We start from the raw sequence: 17770 nt of genomic DNA on the forward strand, positions 1-17770 counted from the left end.
GTTAGCTCAGAAGAGCATTTGTTTTTGTTTTTAAAAACATATCTAAAAGGTCCCGAAGGATAGAAATATCTTTTGTTTTTTCTGATTCTCTTTCACAGGCACACATTTCACACATGCAATTACTCTGTACACAGAATGAATAAAAGGATGAATGAAGGAATACACAGGTATGTTGACAGCCCGAGAGCTTCTCTCATTTCCTGACACCTATAACACATCACTGCCTTATAATAGTTCCTCATTTATTTGAAACGATAATGTATAATTGGAAGTACTGATGGATAGGTATTGCACTCATGTTGTTTTCTACTTTCTGTGGTGTGTGACCAATAGGTGTATAAAACTTTTCGGCCAAAAGAAACATCTACTCTGACCCTCTTAATGTAGAGGTGTGGAAGCTGAAGTTCACAGAGAACAGGTGATTTGCCCAAGGCCCCAAGGGTGCCCAGCAGCTGCCCTGGAGACAGAGGCTGAGACCCAGGCCTCCAGACTCCCAGCCTCATCTCTTTTTTTGGTTCATTTCTCTCTCTGACAGCTGTGCTCACATTAGAATCTCAGTGAAGCCTTATTTACTAACACCTGCACACAGGTCAGACGTTGGCATGCTACGCCCCTGCTCTCATTCAGTAAAATATCCGCACAGCGCTCTACTGACAGAATGTGGCCAGGTAGAGATGACATGGAAAGCAACTTGCAATTCTTTTGGGGCCATGACTCTCAAAATACAAGTCTGAGGATGGGCTTTCGCATCTGATCTGACAGTTTGATTTCTACAGGTGTAAACCCATTACTGACTCACGATGAATCACAGCAAGCCAAGGGATGGGTTTCCTGGTTTGGCCTGACTCCAGGGAACAAATGCAGTACTCTGAGCTGGCTCCCAGAATGCTATCTCAACATCAAATGGCAGATTTTCTCTTATTGGGTTTGATAAATTTAATACACCCTGCATTTCATATACGAAGTCCTTTGGGGAAATAAACAGTACCTGTAGCTTGTCTCCTACCACAGACAATGAAAAAGCTATTTCTTCTTGTCAAATGTGCAGTGGAATCGTCCATGTGTTCACAGTAGGAGGGCCACTGCACACAGGGAAACATGAAGGTGCTGGAAAGCTCTGCAGTTTTAGAGACTGCATGTGCTTAATCATTTCCTACTACTTAAGTAAGAATGGACCTGAGTTTTTTGAACTGGAAGAGACCTTAGGGAACATCCTTGTTCACTCCTTCACTTCAGAGATGTGGTAAATAAGAAATGAAGTGACTTGCTCCAGATCAAATAGCTGAAGACGCCAGGCCTGGGATACGGGGGCTCCTGGGTCTCTCCAGTCTAGTACATGAAGAAACTGGCCAGCTCTCCTTTCTAAAGCTGGCAACTCAGAATATCTGGGTTTCACACAGCTTGCTTTCAAGCAGAGTCAGGAATACGTAAGAAGATACAACCAGAAAGGGGAAAGCTGGATGGGAAGATGGGCAGGAAAAGAAGAGGAGGTGACCAAGCCAACCTATGCTCTTGTCCTACTACAATTAATCCATTTTATGGGTAGCTAGCTTGAAAGATAGGATAGCTAAGGAAGGTGGCCAGGAAAATGGTAAGGATTAACAGAATCTTCACTAGCCATTGTTTAAAAAAATGGAATCACATAGTTTATTCTCTTGACTCCACCTTCTACAGTATTTGTGCCTCTGCTGAGACGAGGAAGCCCTGTCAAGAAAATCTATTTGGGTTTTGGTATGGGTCATTCACTCTCTTCTCTCACAGTACATGGGCCTTAGTTGGTGACATAAAAACAGAAACTCTATTTCCAATAAGAAAAAACAGAATATTGCATGTTGGAATTCATCTTTACGCTTCAGGATGTGATAGAGCTTGATGGTACACAACCAGGTCTGTGGAATGTCTCTACTAACCACTCCTACATTTGATAGAGACTCATCTGGGAGAGAAATAAGGATCTCAGAAACTCCTGCTTCTGCCCAAGAAAGTTAAAGCCAACATGGTCTAAGAAACAGTTCCCTAAACAACTTGATTTTAAGTTCCCTCTAAGTATCTACACATATGTATGCAAATGCATAGAAAAATTTCTGGAAGGATTCATAAGGAATACTTTGGAAAAGGGGAATGGAGTCAGCACGTTTGTACGGAGGTAGACTTCGCTCTGTATTTCTGTACTGGGTATTTTATAATGGATAAGCATTCATGCACTTCGTGTTTAATTTTCAAAAAATTAAAAGAAATGGAAGAAATTTTACTTAAAAAATTTGTTTCTGGTTACCACATTGATCGCTTATGGAAAGAATGCTGGTCTAGGACTCAGTTTACCTGCTAAAACCTGCCTGTGGCACTGAACCTGAAAGGTTCTCTGTTAATCTGTAAAATGAGGTAGTTGGATTAGATCATCTCCTTGATTCCATGATTCATCTTGGGTTAATGAGAAGAAAATCAATCTGAATTAGAAAAAGTCTAAATTAAGTTGTACTAAGCAGACATTTCACTTTTTACCATTTAGGTAAATTAAAAGTGTCTCCAAGTCATTCTTGACATTCTGGTCATGACTGTAGAAGCCTCCCTTGCAGACTAGAAGAGCCAGGAGAGAACCCTGAGAGCACTGTGATGTGGGGTTAGAGCTAAAATGGTTTGTTGTGTTTCTCTCATTTTATCAAGCTAAAATGAATTCCACGCTTTCCTTTTGTATTTGCTTTTTTTGTTTGTTTAGTTTTAGTTTTTTTTTTTTTTTTTTTTTTTTTTAAGGTAATTCTCCCTTGTTGAATGAAAGAACAGCTAGGGTGGGGTAACCTTTTGCTCTCACTTTCTGAGCGTGGGTTGAGATGGAAAGCTATTATAATAGAGGTCTTCCAGGTTCCAAGGCACAACAGAAAGACTACAGAAGGCAGTTTAATCAGCCCATATTCTAAAATGCAGCAAATAATGACTAGAAAAGCTTGTTAGAGACCTTTGTCATTCCCACTTCAGGGAATATTCTAACTTATCAGACTTGCTGTGGGAGAACCGTTAAATCTTTCTGGATTTAGTCATGCTAGTGTCCTGCTCAGGAAAGGGAAGCCCAGCTGCGTGGCCTTAGAAGTATTCAAGAATGAGACCACGCTTTTGCCTCAGAGCTTAGGGTGGAGTTCAGGGGGAAGCCTGTGCCAGGAAGTCAGTTTGAGGAAGCAGACACCTAGGAGAGTCTCAGACACCTGAAAGGACATGCCTGCTTAGGGTAGCGAAGGTGTCTGCTTACTGAGCACACAACTACCTCCATTGAGCACAAAGTACCCAATGGATGCTGTTAAAAGAACACCCCAAAATCTCTCGGTCAGCTTTTGTTCTTCTAGGGTGGTCCAACACCACCTGCCTCTGGAGCATTGCTTATATTTTCCTAACAGACTGACGAACTGTTTGATAGTATGGAAATAAACTTTAATTTGTCCCTTTCTGTATAATTCCAAATTAAAGTGGATTTCTATTGTTCCGCTAACTACAAAACACGCCTAGTCAAATACCCTCATAGTTTTTTGTATGTTTCTTTTTTAATATGGCACTTTCTTCTTATCACAGCTTTTGCACTTATTACATAAGATGGTATAATCATAGTAATTCCTGTACTTATTATCTCAGGCACAAGTGTGGAATTAATGTGATTTTTAACATTAATTTAAAGTAAATTTACTGTGCATTTGTATTTGATCTTGAGTTTGAAATGAGCTTCTACTTATGCAAGCAGCAAGACGAATGCCTAGATTTTAGTAAAAATAATAGTAAAAAAACCTAATTTAAAGTAGATGGGAATTTAATCTCTTCGATTTAAAATCTCTTAGCTTGAATCCCTCATTAGAAGGGCTCCATAAAAACAAGCTGTAAACATTCTCAATAATTAAGCATAAATATATGATCTATGATAAAGCTTGGCCCTTAAGCCATATATGCTTAAATATACAAAATTATACTTGTACTCGATTCCCTCTTGTTATTTTATTAGCTCCATCCTCCAGTGAAATGCATTTGTGTGTGTAATTATCTTGCTCCTATGCCTCCACCATGGACCATATTAAAAAATGTTTCTTCCCATAAACTGTGAAGTATTCATTGATAAGCCACAGGGAACTTACACTATAACATGTCCTTACCAATTAATGCTGTTGACTTGGTTTATGAGGATTGAATTATTCATCAGAATCTTTTTATATTATGTTCCTGCAAGCTAAGACTTAGAGCACCAACAGGGTGAAGAAAACAGAATGATCTTACTTAAAAAACAGTCACCTCAATTGGACCCCTGTACTTTCCACACTCCATAATGATGATTTGCTCTTAAGTCCCACTGTGTATGAACATGGAGGGGTGCTCATGAACACCCCCAAAAAGTCCAAATTAAGCTGATGTTTTGTGAGGTAGGGAAAAACATTGCTTTGGGAGTCAGACAGTGTGGGTTTTAGTTGATTCTACTTTTGTCACTATCTAGAATTGTGACCTTCGGCAAGACCCTTGACCTTTCTGGGATGGTTTCTATAAATTCTAAAATGAGGGCTTGGCTTAGTGGAGTGTTAAGACTTCTTTCATTATAAAATATCATTACAAATCTGCAGTATTTGTTTAGAAAGTACAGAGACAACAGCTGGTCTATTTTTATGCATGCTAGAAATAATCACACAAAGTGAAAAAAAAATATGACTTGAAACATTCAGGAAATACTGTGTAATCTTCTTCCCCCACCCTCCAAAGCCCTTTGGTTATATCAGGTTTGGTATATGAAATTTTGATCACTTAAAACATGGCAGTTTGTGATCAGAACAAGCATCTGCCAGATATGAATGAGCTGGAAGGACCATCTCACCTCACGTATGCTAAGACAATGGCTGGTGTCTGGTACAACGTAGGAATTTTTGATCACTACTCACTTGGGATGTCTTTCAACTAAATAGTCATTTAGGTAATATTTTTAATATTTTTCTTTACTTTGTATTAGAAGTAGAGTTAGCTATAATTAAAATATTTTGTATCACGTCTTAATTATAGCAAAATATCATAGAGCAGTCCTCAAACAGCGGTTGTAGTCAGTGGTTCTGACTACAACCAAATACTTCATAGTTCTTCCCTCTCCTTTCTGTCTCTGTCTATACAGGAAGGGGTGGTGGTTATTTTAGCACTGGCTCACGGACTACTCCTATCTCTAGTGGTTGGCTTTCAATCATCTTCAAGAAATCTGCTTTCTTTTTATTTAAGAATGACAGGGTTAATTGGAAGTAAGCCCAGCCTTCACAAGTTTTCTTCTCTTTAGCAAGTTCCTTAGTTCCTTCCATTCTCGATGCTAAGTTAGCAGGATGGTTATAAAGGGGTTGATTTAAAGGTGACTGAAGACAGATGCTGAAGGGGAGGGTTTTCTTACTTTTCAAGGAGCACAATTTAGGATCTTAGAAGAAAGCTTAGGTCCTCCTCGGAGATTGAGGTGAGTTAACACACAGCCTTCAAATTACCAAGAGGGGAGAGGAGGGGCATTTGGGACTGTGTGTGACGGTGTGTGTACATGTGTAGAGAGGAGCAGAACTGAGGGCTGACTAGCTCTCTCTAACTGCATTTTGTCCCCATGGCTAGTGGAAGGAGCTGGCTTGTGCTCTGTCCAGAAAAAGACAAATAAAATACAAATTTGGCTGACAAGGAAGATGTAAATTTCAACTGAAGAGAAAAAGAGGGGGTGGAAGGAAGCTGAGAATAATGAAGGCAAAGAAAGTACTGTTTTTGTCTTTTTGAGAAAACGTTTGGTTTCCTTGGGTAAGGGGAATTATGTAAATGTGAACAGTGGTAACAGCATAATCCCACCGGAGCATATTTTATGTCACAGTGAAATATATGTCTGAGAGCTGTCCAATGAGTAACTGTCATTTTTTTAAAAGCTATCCTCCATACAAAGAAAACAGGTACTGGCAAAATATCGTCCTCTCAAATGTACTGACTCCATATAGAACTGAATTGAAACAACCTGAATTGAAACACAAGAATGTAATTCAGATATAACTCAACAGATTTGAAGATTTCAAGGTTATAAATTGTTATTTTCAAACAAGGACCATTTAGTAAAATGCAACCCTAGGAAATAATAGCTGGTGCTGGACTTTACATCCCAAGCCACCATGTACATATGCATATATATAGGCTGAAGACACAGAATGTTCTATGTGATTTGTCATTTCACTTTTAACAAAGTGCTAAATCAGAACGGAATTACATTTTTCATACAATACTTAATGCGACTATATTAAACATTTAGTCACCTTTAATATAATTATTTAAGAGCCTAGTAGATGAAACTGTATTTCACAGAAACAAGGATAAGTTGAGATCGAGACACAAATATGTGCTCTGAAGTCACTGGGAAGCACTTGCTCACCATAATAAAGATGGCCAAAGGTTTCCGACCTAATTAAAAATAAGGAGTCATATAAGAAATGGCTTTATTAGAAAAAATGTAGTGTACACGTGGCTAAATTTTATCATTGATATACCTGTTGGCTATTTTATAATTAAAATCTGATATAGGGTTTAAACTTCTTTAGAAGTTAGTGGCATTTCTTCCTATTCTGATATGTGACTTCGGTAAGGTATGTGATAGATACCCTTTATTTCTTCCCATAATTACAATTAATCAATCAGTAGTTTAGCACTGGCACAGAACATAGAGGGCATTATTTAGGTAGTGCTTTATGTGTAAAATATCCACACTTCCAACCCCAGAACCAGGCACGGGTATGCCATTTAGAGTCTTTAAGCCCCCTATTATCACTCAAGTCCCACATTATTGTTACCTAGTAGTCATGAAATGAATATGATCATCTGTAACCTGACAAAACCTCTGAGTGAAGCTTCTCTCTTCTCCTTTTTTTTTCCTGTTAGGTGTGCAACTCCAAGCAAATGTGCAGTATGCCGTATGATTTGCAGTCCCTTTTCAAACTCCTTCAAGTCTGTGCTATTAAACTGAGACAACCACATCAAGATAGAGTCTGTCATAGGATTCCCTGAAGCACAGAATGAGGAGGAGACTGAGCAAACACGACCCGGGAAGGCACCAGTTGAACCAAGACAACTCTGTAAGACAAAAACACACAGTTGTAAGCATTCACACGTCACCAGCAGAACGGCACCTGTATGCCGGGAGCAATCGCTGTGCATTATTCCAAAGCAGTTACACTAAATGCATCATGGAAGGACTGGAAACCGGTGTTCAATAAACGGCGATCTGGAGTCTAGGTGATACATATGATGTATTATACCGCTTTCATGTGGAACATTTTAAATCAATATTATTAATAACTTTTCATCAGTTTAACTCACCTTGACCTTGTGGCAAAAAAAAAAATCCATTTCTTCAAAGAAAAAATAATCAATCACCTTTAAATGTTCGTTTGCTATTTTTTAATGCTATCACTATCACTCTCATCTCTGTTTAGAAATATCTGATGGGTTAAAGATAAGAAAATGACCTGAATTTTGAGATAACTTTTTTAGATTTCCTTGGACAGAAAAATCTAGTTCTCAGCAAGTAGTAATGATTGTAAAACAGGTTAGAAAATGTATGAAAAAAATAAAGTAAAATCTAACAAATTAATCCTAATTCTACCCTCAGAAAAACTACTGTGAATATTTTGGTTTGTTTCTTTCTGTTCTTTTCTCCCCCCTACCAGCATAAATGATGCCCATTATCTGAAAACCTACAGGAATCCTCTAAACAGGTGATTCTGCCATTACTTGCTTTAATGGTATCAAGAACATCCTTCTTCAAAAATGCTCGCTTGTGAATTCAGGGCTTGCCTACAGGCCAGTCCCAGCCTTGTGCTAACAAGACACACCCACTCGCTGTGGCTGCCCGTGGCTGCCTCCTCCAGCTCCCGTGGCCCTTGAGCTGTGCATCCATTTGGCTTCCTTCTACCCAACCCTCCTTGGCAGGCAATCCTGAGGCTCTGGGAGCACAAGTGAGCGGCTCCTTGGCATGAAGAGGTTGGGTTGGTGGTGGTGGGGATAACTTCCCTAGTTTAATATCTATTTAGCAATTTCAATGAAAACAACAACAACAACAACAACAAATGAAGGGAAAAAGCTCCCTGGTACATTTTTTTCCTTTGGGCACTGCTATAGGTTTATATTTTCCTTTTGTACTTCTACAGAATACTAATACTGCCTTAATCTTCAAAAATCATCCTAAAGATTTCTACACTGCTGCTTTCAATCAATCCATAATTCATATGGCTAAAAGAGCAATTTATGCTCAGGAATGGAAATCAGAAAACCAAGTGGTAAGAAAAGGTGCTGAAATACTTTTTTTTCTGTAATATGCTTACAAAAGCAGGCTCCCCACCTCTCAATTTTTACATTTTAAAAGTCAGACATGCTATTCTATAGCATACAACAAAGACATATATTTCAATGGTATTTCTATGCAAAGCTGTTTCTGTGCTTTACTTGGATTGAGTATAATCTAAACACCCAGGAAGGCTGTGACCCCTGGAATCTTGTCTTTATTCCAATATCCCCTGAAATGACACACCAGCATTTTCAGCTTTTATATTAACCATGTAGCTTCTGGATTTCTGATGATAATTTTAACAGGCAAAAAGAAGCAGTTAAAAAAAATAAGAGAAAAAGCAGTAAAATAGAACAGCATACTGTTTATATTAAAAGTGAACATTCTGGGGACGCCTGGGTGGCTCAGTCGGTTCCGACTTCTGCTCAGGTCATGACCTTACGGCTTGTGAGTTTGAGCTCAGAGCCTGGAGCCTGCTTCATATTCTGGGTCTCCCTCTCTCTCTCTGCCCCTCTCCCGCTCATGCTGTCTGTCTCTGTCTCTCAAAAATAAACATTAAAAAAAAATTTTTTTTTAAGTGAACATTCTGACTTTTAAGCAACAGCTAAAAAAAAGTATGGTACTTGACAAAGTAGTCTACAACAATGACATTTTCTAAATCTTAAGAGACTGTATTTTATGGGGAGCTAGAGTAACACACATATAGCAACAACCAACTTGTCCTTGCTTTCCTCAAACCTAGAAATTTATCGAATATTGCGAAAGCAGACCTTTTATTTCATCAGAGTTGTAAATTATTCCTTCTCCCTGGGTTCAGATGAAATCTATAAAAATGCCTCATAACTGCTGTTTAGTGTTATGGTTTACAGTTGGTTTTTACTACTGTGCCTTCCTCTGAAAAGTTAAGTCCACCTTTTAGTTAAGTTCACTTGGCTCAACCAACTACAAGTGTTCTTTGAAATTACTTGCCATTTCAGAAAGCAAAAAGGTATGCATCTATATATTTTCCCACTGAAAACCGTTCACATGAACCACAGCTTAGGTGCTCTAATAAGCAGGAAATGGCTTGCTTAAAAGTTTAACATGACCTTCCAGTAGCAAAGTCACCTGCTGTCCTTTCTGAGCCTGGTGTCATATGACATAATTGAACCAAGAGAATCCTGATTCATTGAAACGTTCTTAAACTTGACACCTTTTTAAAAGGAACACAGCTTTCTAATATTCCTTCTTTCGGTCTTTCACTAGAGAAAGTACGAATGCATTCTACACAGTTTGCCTCTCTCTCTATTTTTGCTGGTTGTCTATCATTTATTATATATACTGCATCCTGAGTACTGTCTGCCAGTTTTACAGTTTAGACAGGTGCTATGCTATGTTTTACTCAGTGAAGTGGGCTCTGCACCAAATGGTGATGTTCTTCTGGGATTATCTAATTAGGATTTCGCTCATCCTCTTCCTTTTTTTGTTCTAGAAGCACTCTTATACTCTTCATCTCATCTTTCCCTTTAATGATGTTATGCTTTTGTTTTCTATCACCTTTGAGTACTTGTCTGTTCCCAGATACCACCCTCCGGAACCAACCTTCTACTTTCTTTGGGGATTTAACCAGAATTATGATGATTTGACAAAATTGCCTCTATTCACCCTCAAGAAGAGCCAGCTGACATCATGATCTCATGGTATAATGCCCTGCTGTCTTCACTCCACACTAAGTATCCAATAGGATCTAACCATAATGTTGTATAATTACTCCCTACATATAAAATTACTCCTGACTAGTCCATACCTGGTGAACCTATTCTGGTAACTACCAGTCAATGCCTCCCCCTCAGCCAGGCTCCTGAATCTTTTGAGCCACAATGCAGCCTCAGATTCATGTGGTCAGCTACTTCAAAAATGAAAGGCCAGAGGTAAAAACGTTTAGTTCATTTAGCCAAAACCTGCTGCAAAGCTTCTAGAACAACAGCAACAAAAAATAGCAAACAATACAAACTTCAGAACAAGCTACAAACTATCAAGTAGAACATGAGACTATATTTCAAAGCATATAAAGAACCTAAGAGCACCCGCAGACTGATTTTGTCAAATTGACGTTATTAGAATAAAGCTTCATTGCACTGTCTGAAATAACTCACTGAGATTCTCAAGGCAAACATTATACGAAGCAACTCAGTTTTATAAATATGCTTATATTAGGGAGAAAGTAACAGTTTTTGGCTTCTTTTTTTTCTTTTCTTTTCTTTTTTTTTTGAAAGTGACCTTGAAAACCCCAAGACAGAAAAACTCTAAAAAACTTCTGACACTGTTCCAGGTACCCCCAAATAGAATAAAAACAGGACATGGGAGACCCTGTGGCCCAGGGCTCCAAAGAAGCCAGTGCCACTGGCATAGAAACTGGTATGACATCCATCGTCAATGATGGCAATGGCCATGATCTGCAAACAAATCACCAGTGGAGGCTTTCTTGTTTGGCAAGCCATTCTTTTTTTTTTAAAAAATTTTTTTTTTTCAACGTTTATTTATTTTTGGGACAGAGAGAGACAGAGCATGAACGGGGGAGGGGCAGAGAGAGAGGGAGACACAGAACCAGAAACAGGCTCCAGGCTCTGAGCCATCAGCCCAGAGCCTGACGCGGGGCTCGAACTCACGGACCGCGAGATCGTGACCTGGCTGAAGTCGGACGCTTAACCGACTGCGCCACCCAGGCGCCCCTGGCAAGCCATTCTAATGTGGTCATTTTGGGGCTAGTCTGTATAGCCCTGGAAAATTATATCTGACACAGTCACCCACTAAGTAGCACGTTGTGGGGAAATAAAATGCTAGTCAGAAAGTTTAGTACTTCTTCAAGGAGTGACCTACGAAACCAGAGATCTTCATGATGATTAAAATACAGGCCTTCCAATCACATAACTGACGGAATTGAGTCCTGACATGTAACTAACTTCTGGGTGAGTTTTTCAAGTTTTAACGTGACTGAATTATGGCATTTGAATGCTGGCTGTAATGGAAGGGACTTCCATTCACCCTATGAAATGTTTGGGGTACTGGCTGGGGAACTGAAAGTTATTTTTAGGAGATAACTTTGCAGAATCTTCAGACTTGTAATGTATGTATCCTCAAACCTCAGTTGTGAGGCATGTGAACTCCTGCTACAGGACTTTTGGGGCGAGATCAACTAGTCATACATGAAAGAGCCTCAACAAGGTCTTCATGGTTCTAGTAACCTTAGCCTTAGAGAGATGTGGGCATATTTGTATGCGTTTATTACACACACTAACAAATAAACATGTAAAAGGCATTTTTTTTTTAATGTTTATTTTTGAGAGAGGGAGAGAGAGTGAGCAGGGAGGGGCAGAGAGAGAGAGGGAAACAGAATCCCAAGCAGTGCGCTATTAGCGCAGAGCCCAACGCGGGACTGAAACTTACGGACCATGAGATCGTGACCTGAGCCAAAACCAAGTCAGACGCTTAACCGACTGCGCCATCCAGGCACCCCTAGAAAACAGAAGCCTAGGGGCGCCTGAATGGCTCAGTCTCTCTCTCTCTTTCTCACCCCCAACCTGCTCACTCTCTCTCTCTCTCTCAAAATAAATAAACTTAAAAAAAAAAAAAAAGAAGCCTAGATATTTAAATTATTACCAGCAAACAGCAAATTATCTAGAAGGAAACAAAACAAACATTTGGTGAGTGCCAGTAATGCCCTGGCCTAGGGCTCTTTCACACATACCTTCTCATTAACTCTCTAAAATATCAAAATGAACTGAGATTTTCTTTTTTCCTGAAAATCATCTTGCCGGATTAAAATTAATAATTAAAGTTTCATTTTTCATAATAATCATGGAGATTAGGCAGAAACCTTTAACACCCACACAAGAGATGTATACAAACATGTGACCAGAAACCAAGCAAAAAGAGGGAAGTTTTTTCCCCCAGCTAGATAAATCCTTGATTACATCAATGAGACAGGAATTAGCAGAAACGTTGCTAAGTGTTTCTTCTGCCACCTATGCCAAAGAAACAAAAACATCTGCTTGTACCTGGTCACTAGGAATCTGCAAAATGGGGAGTGAACGCCAACTGATGTCAGTTCTAGTACCCTTGCGCCAGACTCCAGTCTCTGTTGAACAAGTTGAAAGCTGCAGCTGGACCAGCAGAGTGACACAGACTCTCTACTGGCCAAGCAAGATGGTCAGGGGTACACTGGGCTCTTCCATAGTCAGTGTAAGGGTAGTTAGTCTCTGCCTTAAACTGATGAATAAATGTGTGTTATGTTTTAGAGACCACATGCAAGAGGTTTCTGGAGGATAACATTATCGGGCTTCTACTATTGTCGTTTTTATACACTGGGAGGACAAAACTTATTCCCATCAGACAGAAAAAAACACGCTCTACCAGGCTGCAGGGACCACTTAGCAGAGCTGTGTCCATGGGCTGGAAAATTGTTTCTATCACCTGAAGGGGCAACATAGCCATCTCTCATACTTTACCATGCAAAAAGAGAGGCATTAAGCCTCTTAATTTCAACTGTGACAAACTGAAGTGGATTAAAGCTGATGTGTAATAATTGTTTATTCTATTTGGAATTGTTTGTTCTGTTTAGAAAACACATTGGAGGGAAAGACCTTATTCTAACACCTCCTGATGGCATTTTCCCTAATGGAAACACATGTTTTCAAGAGGACTGTCAACAGGAGTCTGGCTTCATCAATCTCTCTCTCCTTCATAAGAGAAACTGACCTCACATCAAGTTTAGGAAAGTTAAAACCTACTTCGCCTGCATTACTGATTGGTGGAAATGATCTAGTTTGTTGTTAATCATATATACTAAGAAATTAACATATCATTTGGATGCTTTTTGCTGTTAGGTGAAATGTTATGTTAAAAGTTGTCTAAAACCCAGGCCAGATTCTGTTTCATCAGCTTTGAAAGTTTCAAAAATGTATTTTCCAGTCAAGGTGGTTATTGTGGCTATTATTTCAATTATAAGACTGTCAGGAAGTTTCCTATAAAATATTAGGCCTCTTGGATTGTCACACTTTAGAGCATGTGTTACATTTGAATCTTAAAATTAGATTCTTCCATGTAAAAATTATCCAAATTTACTGGTATTTGATGAGCAGTTAAGAGAAAAGCAATGAGGAAAAAAAGGTAGTAATAACAGATCGCTTATGATGAGGAAATAAAATAGGATACAAGCCTAGTAGAAATTAATAAAAATTTACATTCAAGAATCACAAGTATAAATCCTTAACATGCAAGAAAAAAATACTAGATAATTATGCTCAAATGTTTCAAAACAGCAAGACAGATTTTGGACAGAGAAGAATGAGTATCAGAGAAAACCAAACAGCTGTGCAAAATGGAGTCACTACAAACCCATGGATCCCAACCTCAGGTGGTCTGCCTTCAGTGTGCCCAGCAATCTTTCCAGCTGTCCCTGCGGTGTCTCCTCCCATCCCTCCAAGGTTATTTTAATGTTCCATTCTCTCCTTAAGCCCTGTCTCCACTATCTTCCCACCAGCTCTTGACAGACAACTGGCTTCTAAGCAGAAGCTGGTGCCATCAAGAAGGAGCTCCTTCAACAATCGCCCTGGGAAGCGTGTCTGCCTCTGTGGCTGCCCGCACTGCTTCCTCTCCTAACTCCTTTTGTCCAAGTCTAACTCCTCCACTTGAGTTCAGGACCCCATCCCTTCCTCTCTTGTAAGGGCCTCCCTTTTCTTCAAAGGCGTACCCCCTGGGTTCTCATTTCAACCTTCTTTTCACTCTATACCTGTGCTGACCAATTCACTAGCCACTAGCTATGTGTAGCTATTTAAATTTCAACTTACATTAATTAAAATAAAATGGTAAAAAGTCCAATCCCTTACTTGTACTAGCTGAGTGTGGCTAGTGGTACTGTACTGGACAGTAAAGAACACTGCCAGCCTCCTAAAAAGTTTCACTGGAGAGTGCTGTTCCTTATATTCTACCCACTCCTTGGGTGACCTCTCATTCATCTCTAAGGATTGACACTACAAATCTACCTCTGACTTTAACTTGTACCTTATGTTAAGACAGTAGATTCTAAGTATCTTTTAAAAAGCAATATACCAGTGGTTCTCAACAAGAACCAGTATATTAGAATCACTTGGTGGATTTTTAAAAATATAAATACAGGGCCCCAGTCCAGGTTAATTAAACCAGAAACTCTAGGGAGTGAGGGTGCATTACATTAGTCTAGGATGCATTTCAAGAAAAACAAAACGGAGGATCTTTTTTTTAGGCACCTGAAAGCTTTGTCAAAGTAATTTGCTTTGGTGAGAATTCTCCATATAAATTCCCTATACACCAGTGCCACAAACCTCTCTCGTAACACATTTAGATAGTAAATAAAAAGTCAAACTTCTTACCTGTGTGATAAAATGTGAGAAAAAATAAAAGTACTCCCATGAACATATTACTTAAAAAAGTGACAACTCCACAAGTAATTCCTTCTGGAACTGGGTAGACAGTCTCCACAAAAAGCTCAAAAAATATAGGTATACTGCTATTCAAGAACACTCCCAGGAGAATGCAGGAGGCATATAATGTCACTAAAATGAAAACACAAACATTTTAGTTTCATGGTAGCAACAGTGAGTCATATCAGATAGATCTTCTGGGTATTCTCTTTCAGAAGTATCAACTCTGGAATTTCATATCTTTTCAATGGTAGTTGATAAAGTTTGACAAAGCATCACATATCTGTCAGCTCTTTGCTCAGGTTTTGTGGAGTAGATAGGAGAAGGTTTTGTTGCCAGATGACCATCAGGATTTGCTTTATCATTTTGGTTTGGATTACTTCAAAGCACAGAAGTGATTTCACCACTATAATCATTTCACCACTATAATATATAATTAAAAGGGTTCTTCTCCCTCAGTCACACTCCTGGCAGACAGGTTTAGATAAAATACAGCAGGGGCGCCTGGGTGGCGCAGTCGGTTAAGCGTCCGACTTCAGCCAGGTCGCGATCTTGCGGTCCGTGAGTTCGAGCCCCGCGTCAGGCTCTGGGCTGACGGCTCAGAGCCTGGAGCCTGTTTCCGATTCTGTGTCTCCCTCCCTGTGTCTGCCCCTCCCCCGTTCATGCTCTGTCTCTCTCTGTCCCAAAAATAAATAAACGTTGAAAAAAAAAAATTAAAAAAAAATAGATAAAATACAGCAACTTAATTTGAAATCTAAACTCATTCTATAATTTTAAAGAAAACTTAAAATCTAAGAATAAATGTAAGAAACATTAAGTGTTCCTAAAAATTACATATTTAAAAGGACTGGTTAGTAATCATCTTCAAATACAAAATAAAAATATTTAGTATGTAACTCCCGGAGAAATGCTAAAAATATAACTAGTCTTCAGTTTTGGAATTTTGTGTTTTTGGAATTTTGAATTTTATGTCAACAGTTTTTAAAAAATACATAACTTTCTATATTTTAACCAGAATTTAAATAAAAATTTAGAGAAAAAATTAAAAATATGTAACTTTTTAGGAAGATAGAAAAAAAATTTCACCCAGAAATGTATAATAAAGAGTGGTTAGGATCCCAGGTTAGCAATAAAAAGCCCATTAACCCTATTCTGTAGTGAAATCTTTGATCTTTGAATAAGGGCATTATTCTTATTCTTAGAAAAATGTCTAGGGAAATGCACCCCACTCCAAGGAATTTTTTCATAGCTACAAATGTTCATTATTTTAAATTTGAAGGTGAAAAAAGAACCAATGGGGTAAAAATGATATCCTATAGAACACATCCCTTTTAGACTAGTAAGTATATCATACCCACAGATAATAATGAGAATTCATTCTAAGCCTAAGGTTAGCAGGAAAATACATTTTATTTTAAGAATTCTGAAGATCTAATTGGCTTTATTAAATGATTCATAACTGGGCAGCATCCCATCCAGCAAGTAGAGGGGAACTTTGGGGAAAATATTTTATTTTTTCTGGGAAAATATTTTGAATATTTGTTAAGGAAAAATTTTTTGAAAATATTTATTTATTTATTTTGAGAGAAGGAGTGTGCCAGCAGGGGAGGGGCAGAGAGACGGGGAGAGAACCCAAGCAGGCTCCACGATGTTAGCACAGAGCCCAATGTGGGGCTTGATCCTACAGCCTGCGAGACTGTGACCTGAGTTGAGATTAAGAGTCAGACATCTAACCAACTGAGCCACCCAGATGCCCTGGAAAAAAAATTTCTGTATAGGAACCTCAACTTCCATTTCCTCCTCTAATTACACTAGCCTTTCAGGATTATAAAATATTTAGTCATTCTAATAACACAAGTAGCTGGTGATTATACTGATTTTCTTTGACTAGGAGACACATATGAAAAGAGAGAACAAAAGGATGACTGTGAACAAAGAACATACTACTGGCTAAAGCAGTGACCAAATTATTCACAGAATTAAACGGGAAGCATCTGATAGTTAAAATAAACACCACTTAAAATATGAAATAACTTTCAAGATTCTTTTTTTTTAATTTTTTTAATGTTTATTTATTTTTGAGACAGAGAGAGACAGAGCATGAACGAGGGAGGGTCAGAGAGAGAGGCAGACACAGAATCTAAAGCAGGCTCCAGTCTCTGAGCTGTCAGCACAGAGCCCGACACGGGGCTCGAACTCACGGACTGTGAGATCATGACCTGAGCAGAAGTTGGCCGCCTAACCAACTGAGCCACCCAGGCGCCCCTCAAGATTCTTAAAAACAAAACCCCTCATGCTCACTATATATTTGCTAGACACATATCACATAAACAAATCAACACATTCCCCTTTTCATGTGACTCATTAGTGGGACATTTGGAAATGTAGGGATGGAATGTCATTGGTAGCTTTTATAGCATATTCTATCCACAAAACACTCTATAATAATTTATCAGCCAGTCAGTGGTAATCAGAGCAGAGATGGCTATCGACCCAAACACAGATGAGTCTAAGAGTTCAAAATAAGAGAATATTGAAATAAATGCCAGGAAGAATCAATCTCTTAAGAACCAGGAAGTGCTACTTCTAAAGATTCACAAACTACTAATAGAATCAGCTGTTTCTAGGAAACACGTTTGGAAATAATCCTTTTGACATTTTTATGTCTGAAATATACCCTTACATGTAGTTTGTAATCAGGCAAGTGAAAATGAAAAATTACCACAATATGTATATAATAGAACAATTGCATGTTGTAAAAGAAAGAAAGAATGATAATGTAATGATAAGGATATACAAAAAGAGGACTATCAGTATGAAGTCTTGAAAAGAGAGGTTTGGTTTTATCGATTTTTATCAAGCATGGTACAAAAAAAAAATGAGACACACACACACACACACACACACACACACACACACACAGAGAGAGAATTTCTCAGAGAAGCAGAGCTTGGTGAAGCAGGGGACCCCATCTGAAAACTCAAGATCATCCAACTCCCTTGGTTTCATTTCATGTTCATTAAGAATCTTATGATTT

The 17770-nt window shown here is 38.7% G+C and overlaps 1 protein-coding gene across 1 annotated transcript in view; it reads right to left on the reverse strand.

The window, feature by feature from the left end:
- Positions 1-725: 725 nt before the first annotated feature.
- Positions 726-17770, reverse strand: part of SLC49A4 (solute carrier family 49 member 4) — an 81986-nt gene continuing 64941 nt past the window's right edge. Inside the window, exons 8-9 of the mRNA XM_047098826.1 lie at positions 14683-14865; positions 726-7080 (exon numbers count right to left, since the gene is read on the reverse strand). Of these exons, the coding sequence (XP_046954782.1) occupies positions 6965-7080; positions 14683-14865 (299 nt within the window). The 3' untranslated portion in view covers positions 726-6964. The remainder of the gene's footprint in view (positions 7081-14682; positions 14866-17770) is intronic.

The sequence above is a fragment of the Lynx rufus genome, unplaced genomic scaffold (assembly GCF_022079265.1).
Source record: "Lynx rufus isolate CCGP_SWC_20201006 ecotype Redwood Valley unplaced genomic scaffold, mLynRuf1.p SCAF_5, whole genome shotgun sequence".
NCBI lineage: Eukaryota > Metazoa > Chordata > Mammalia > Carnivora > Felidae > Lynx > Lynx rufus.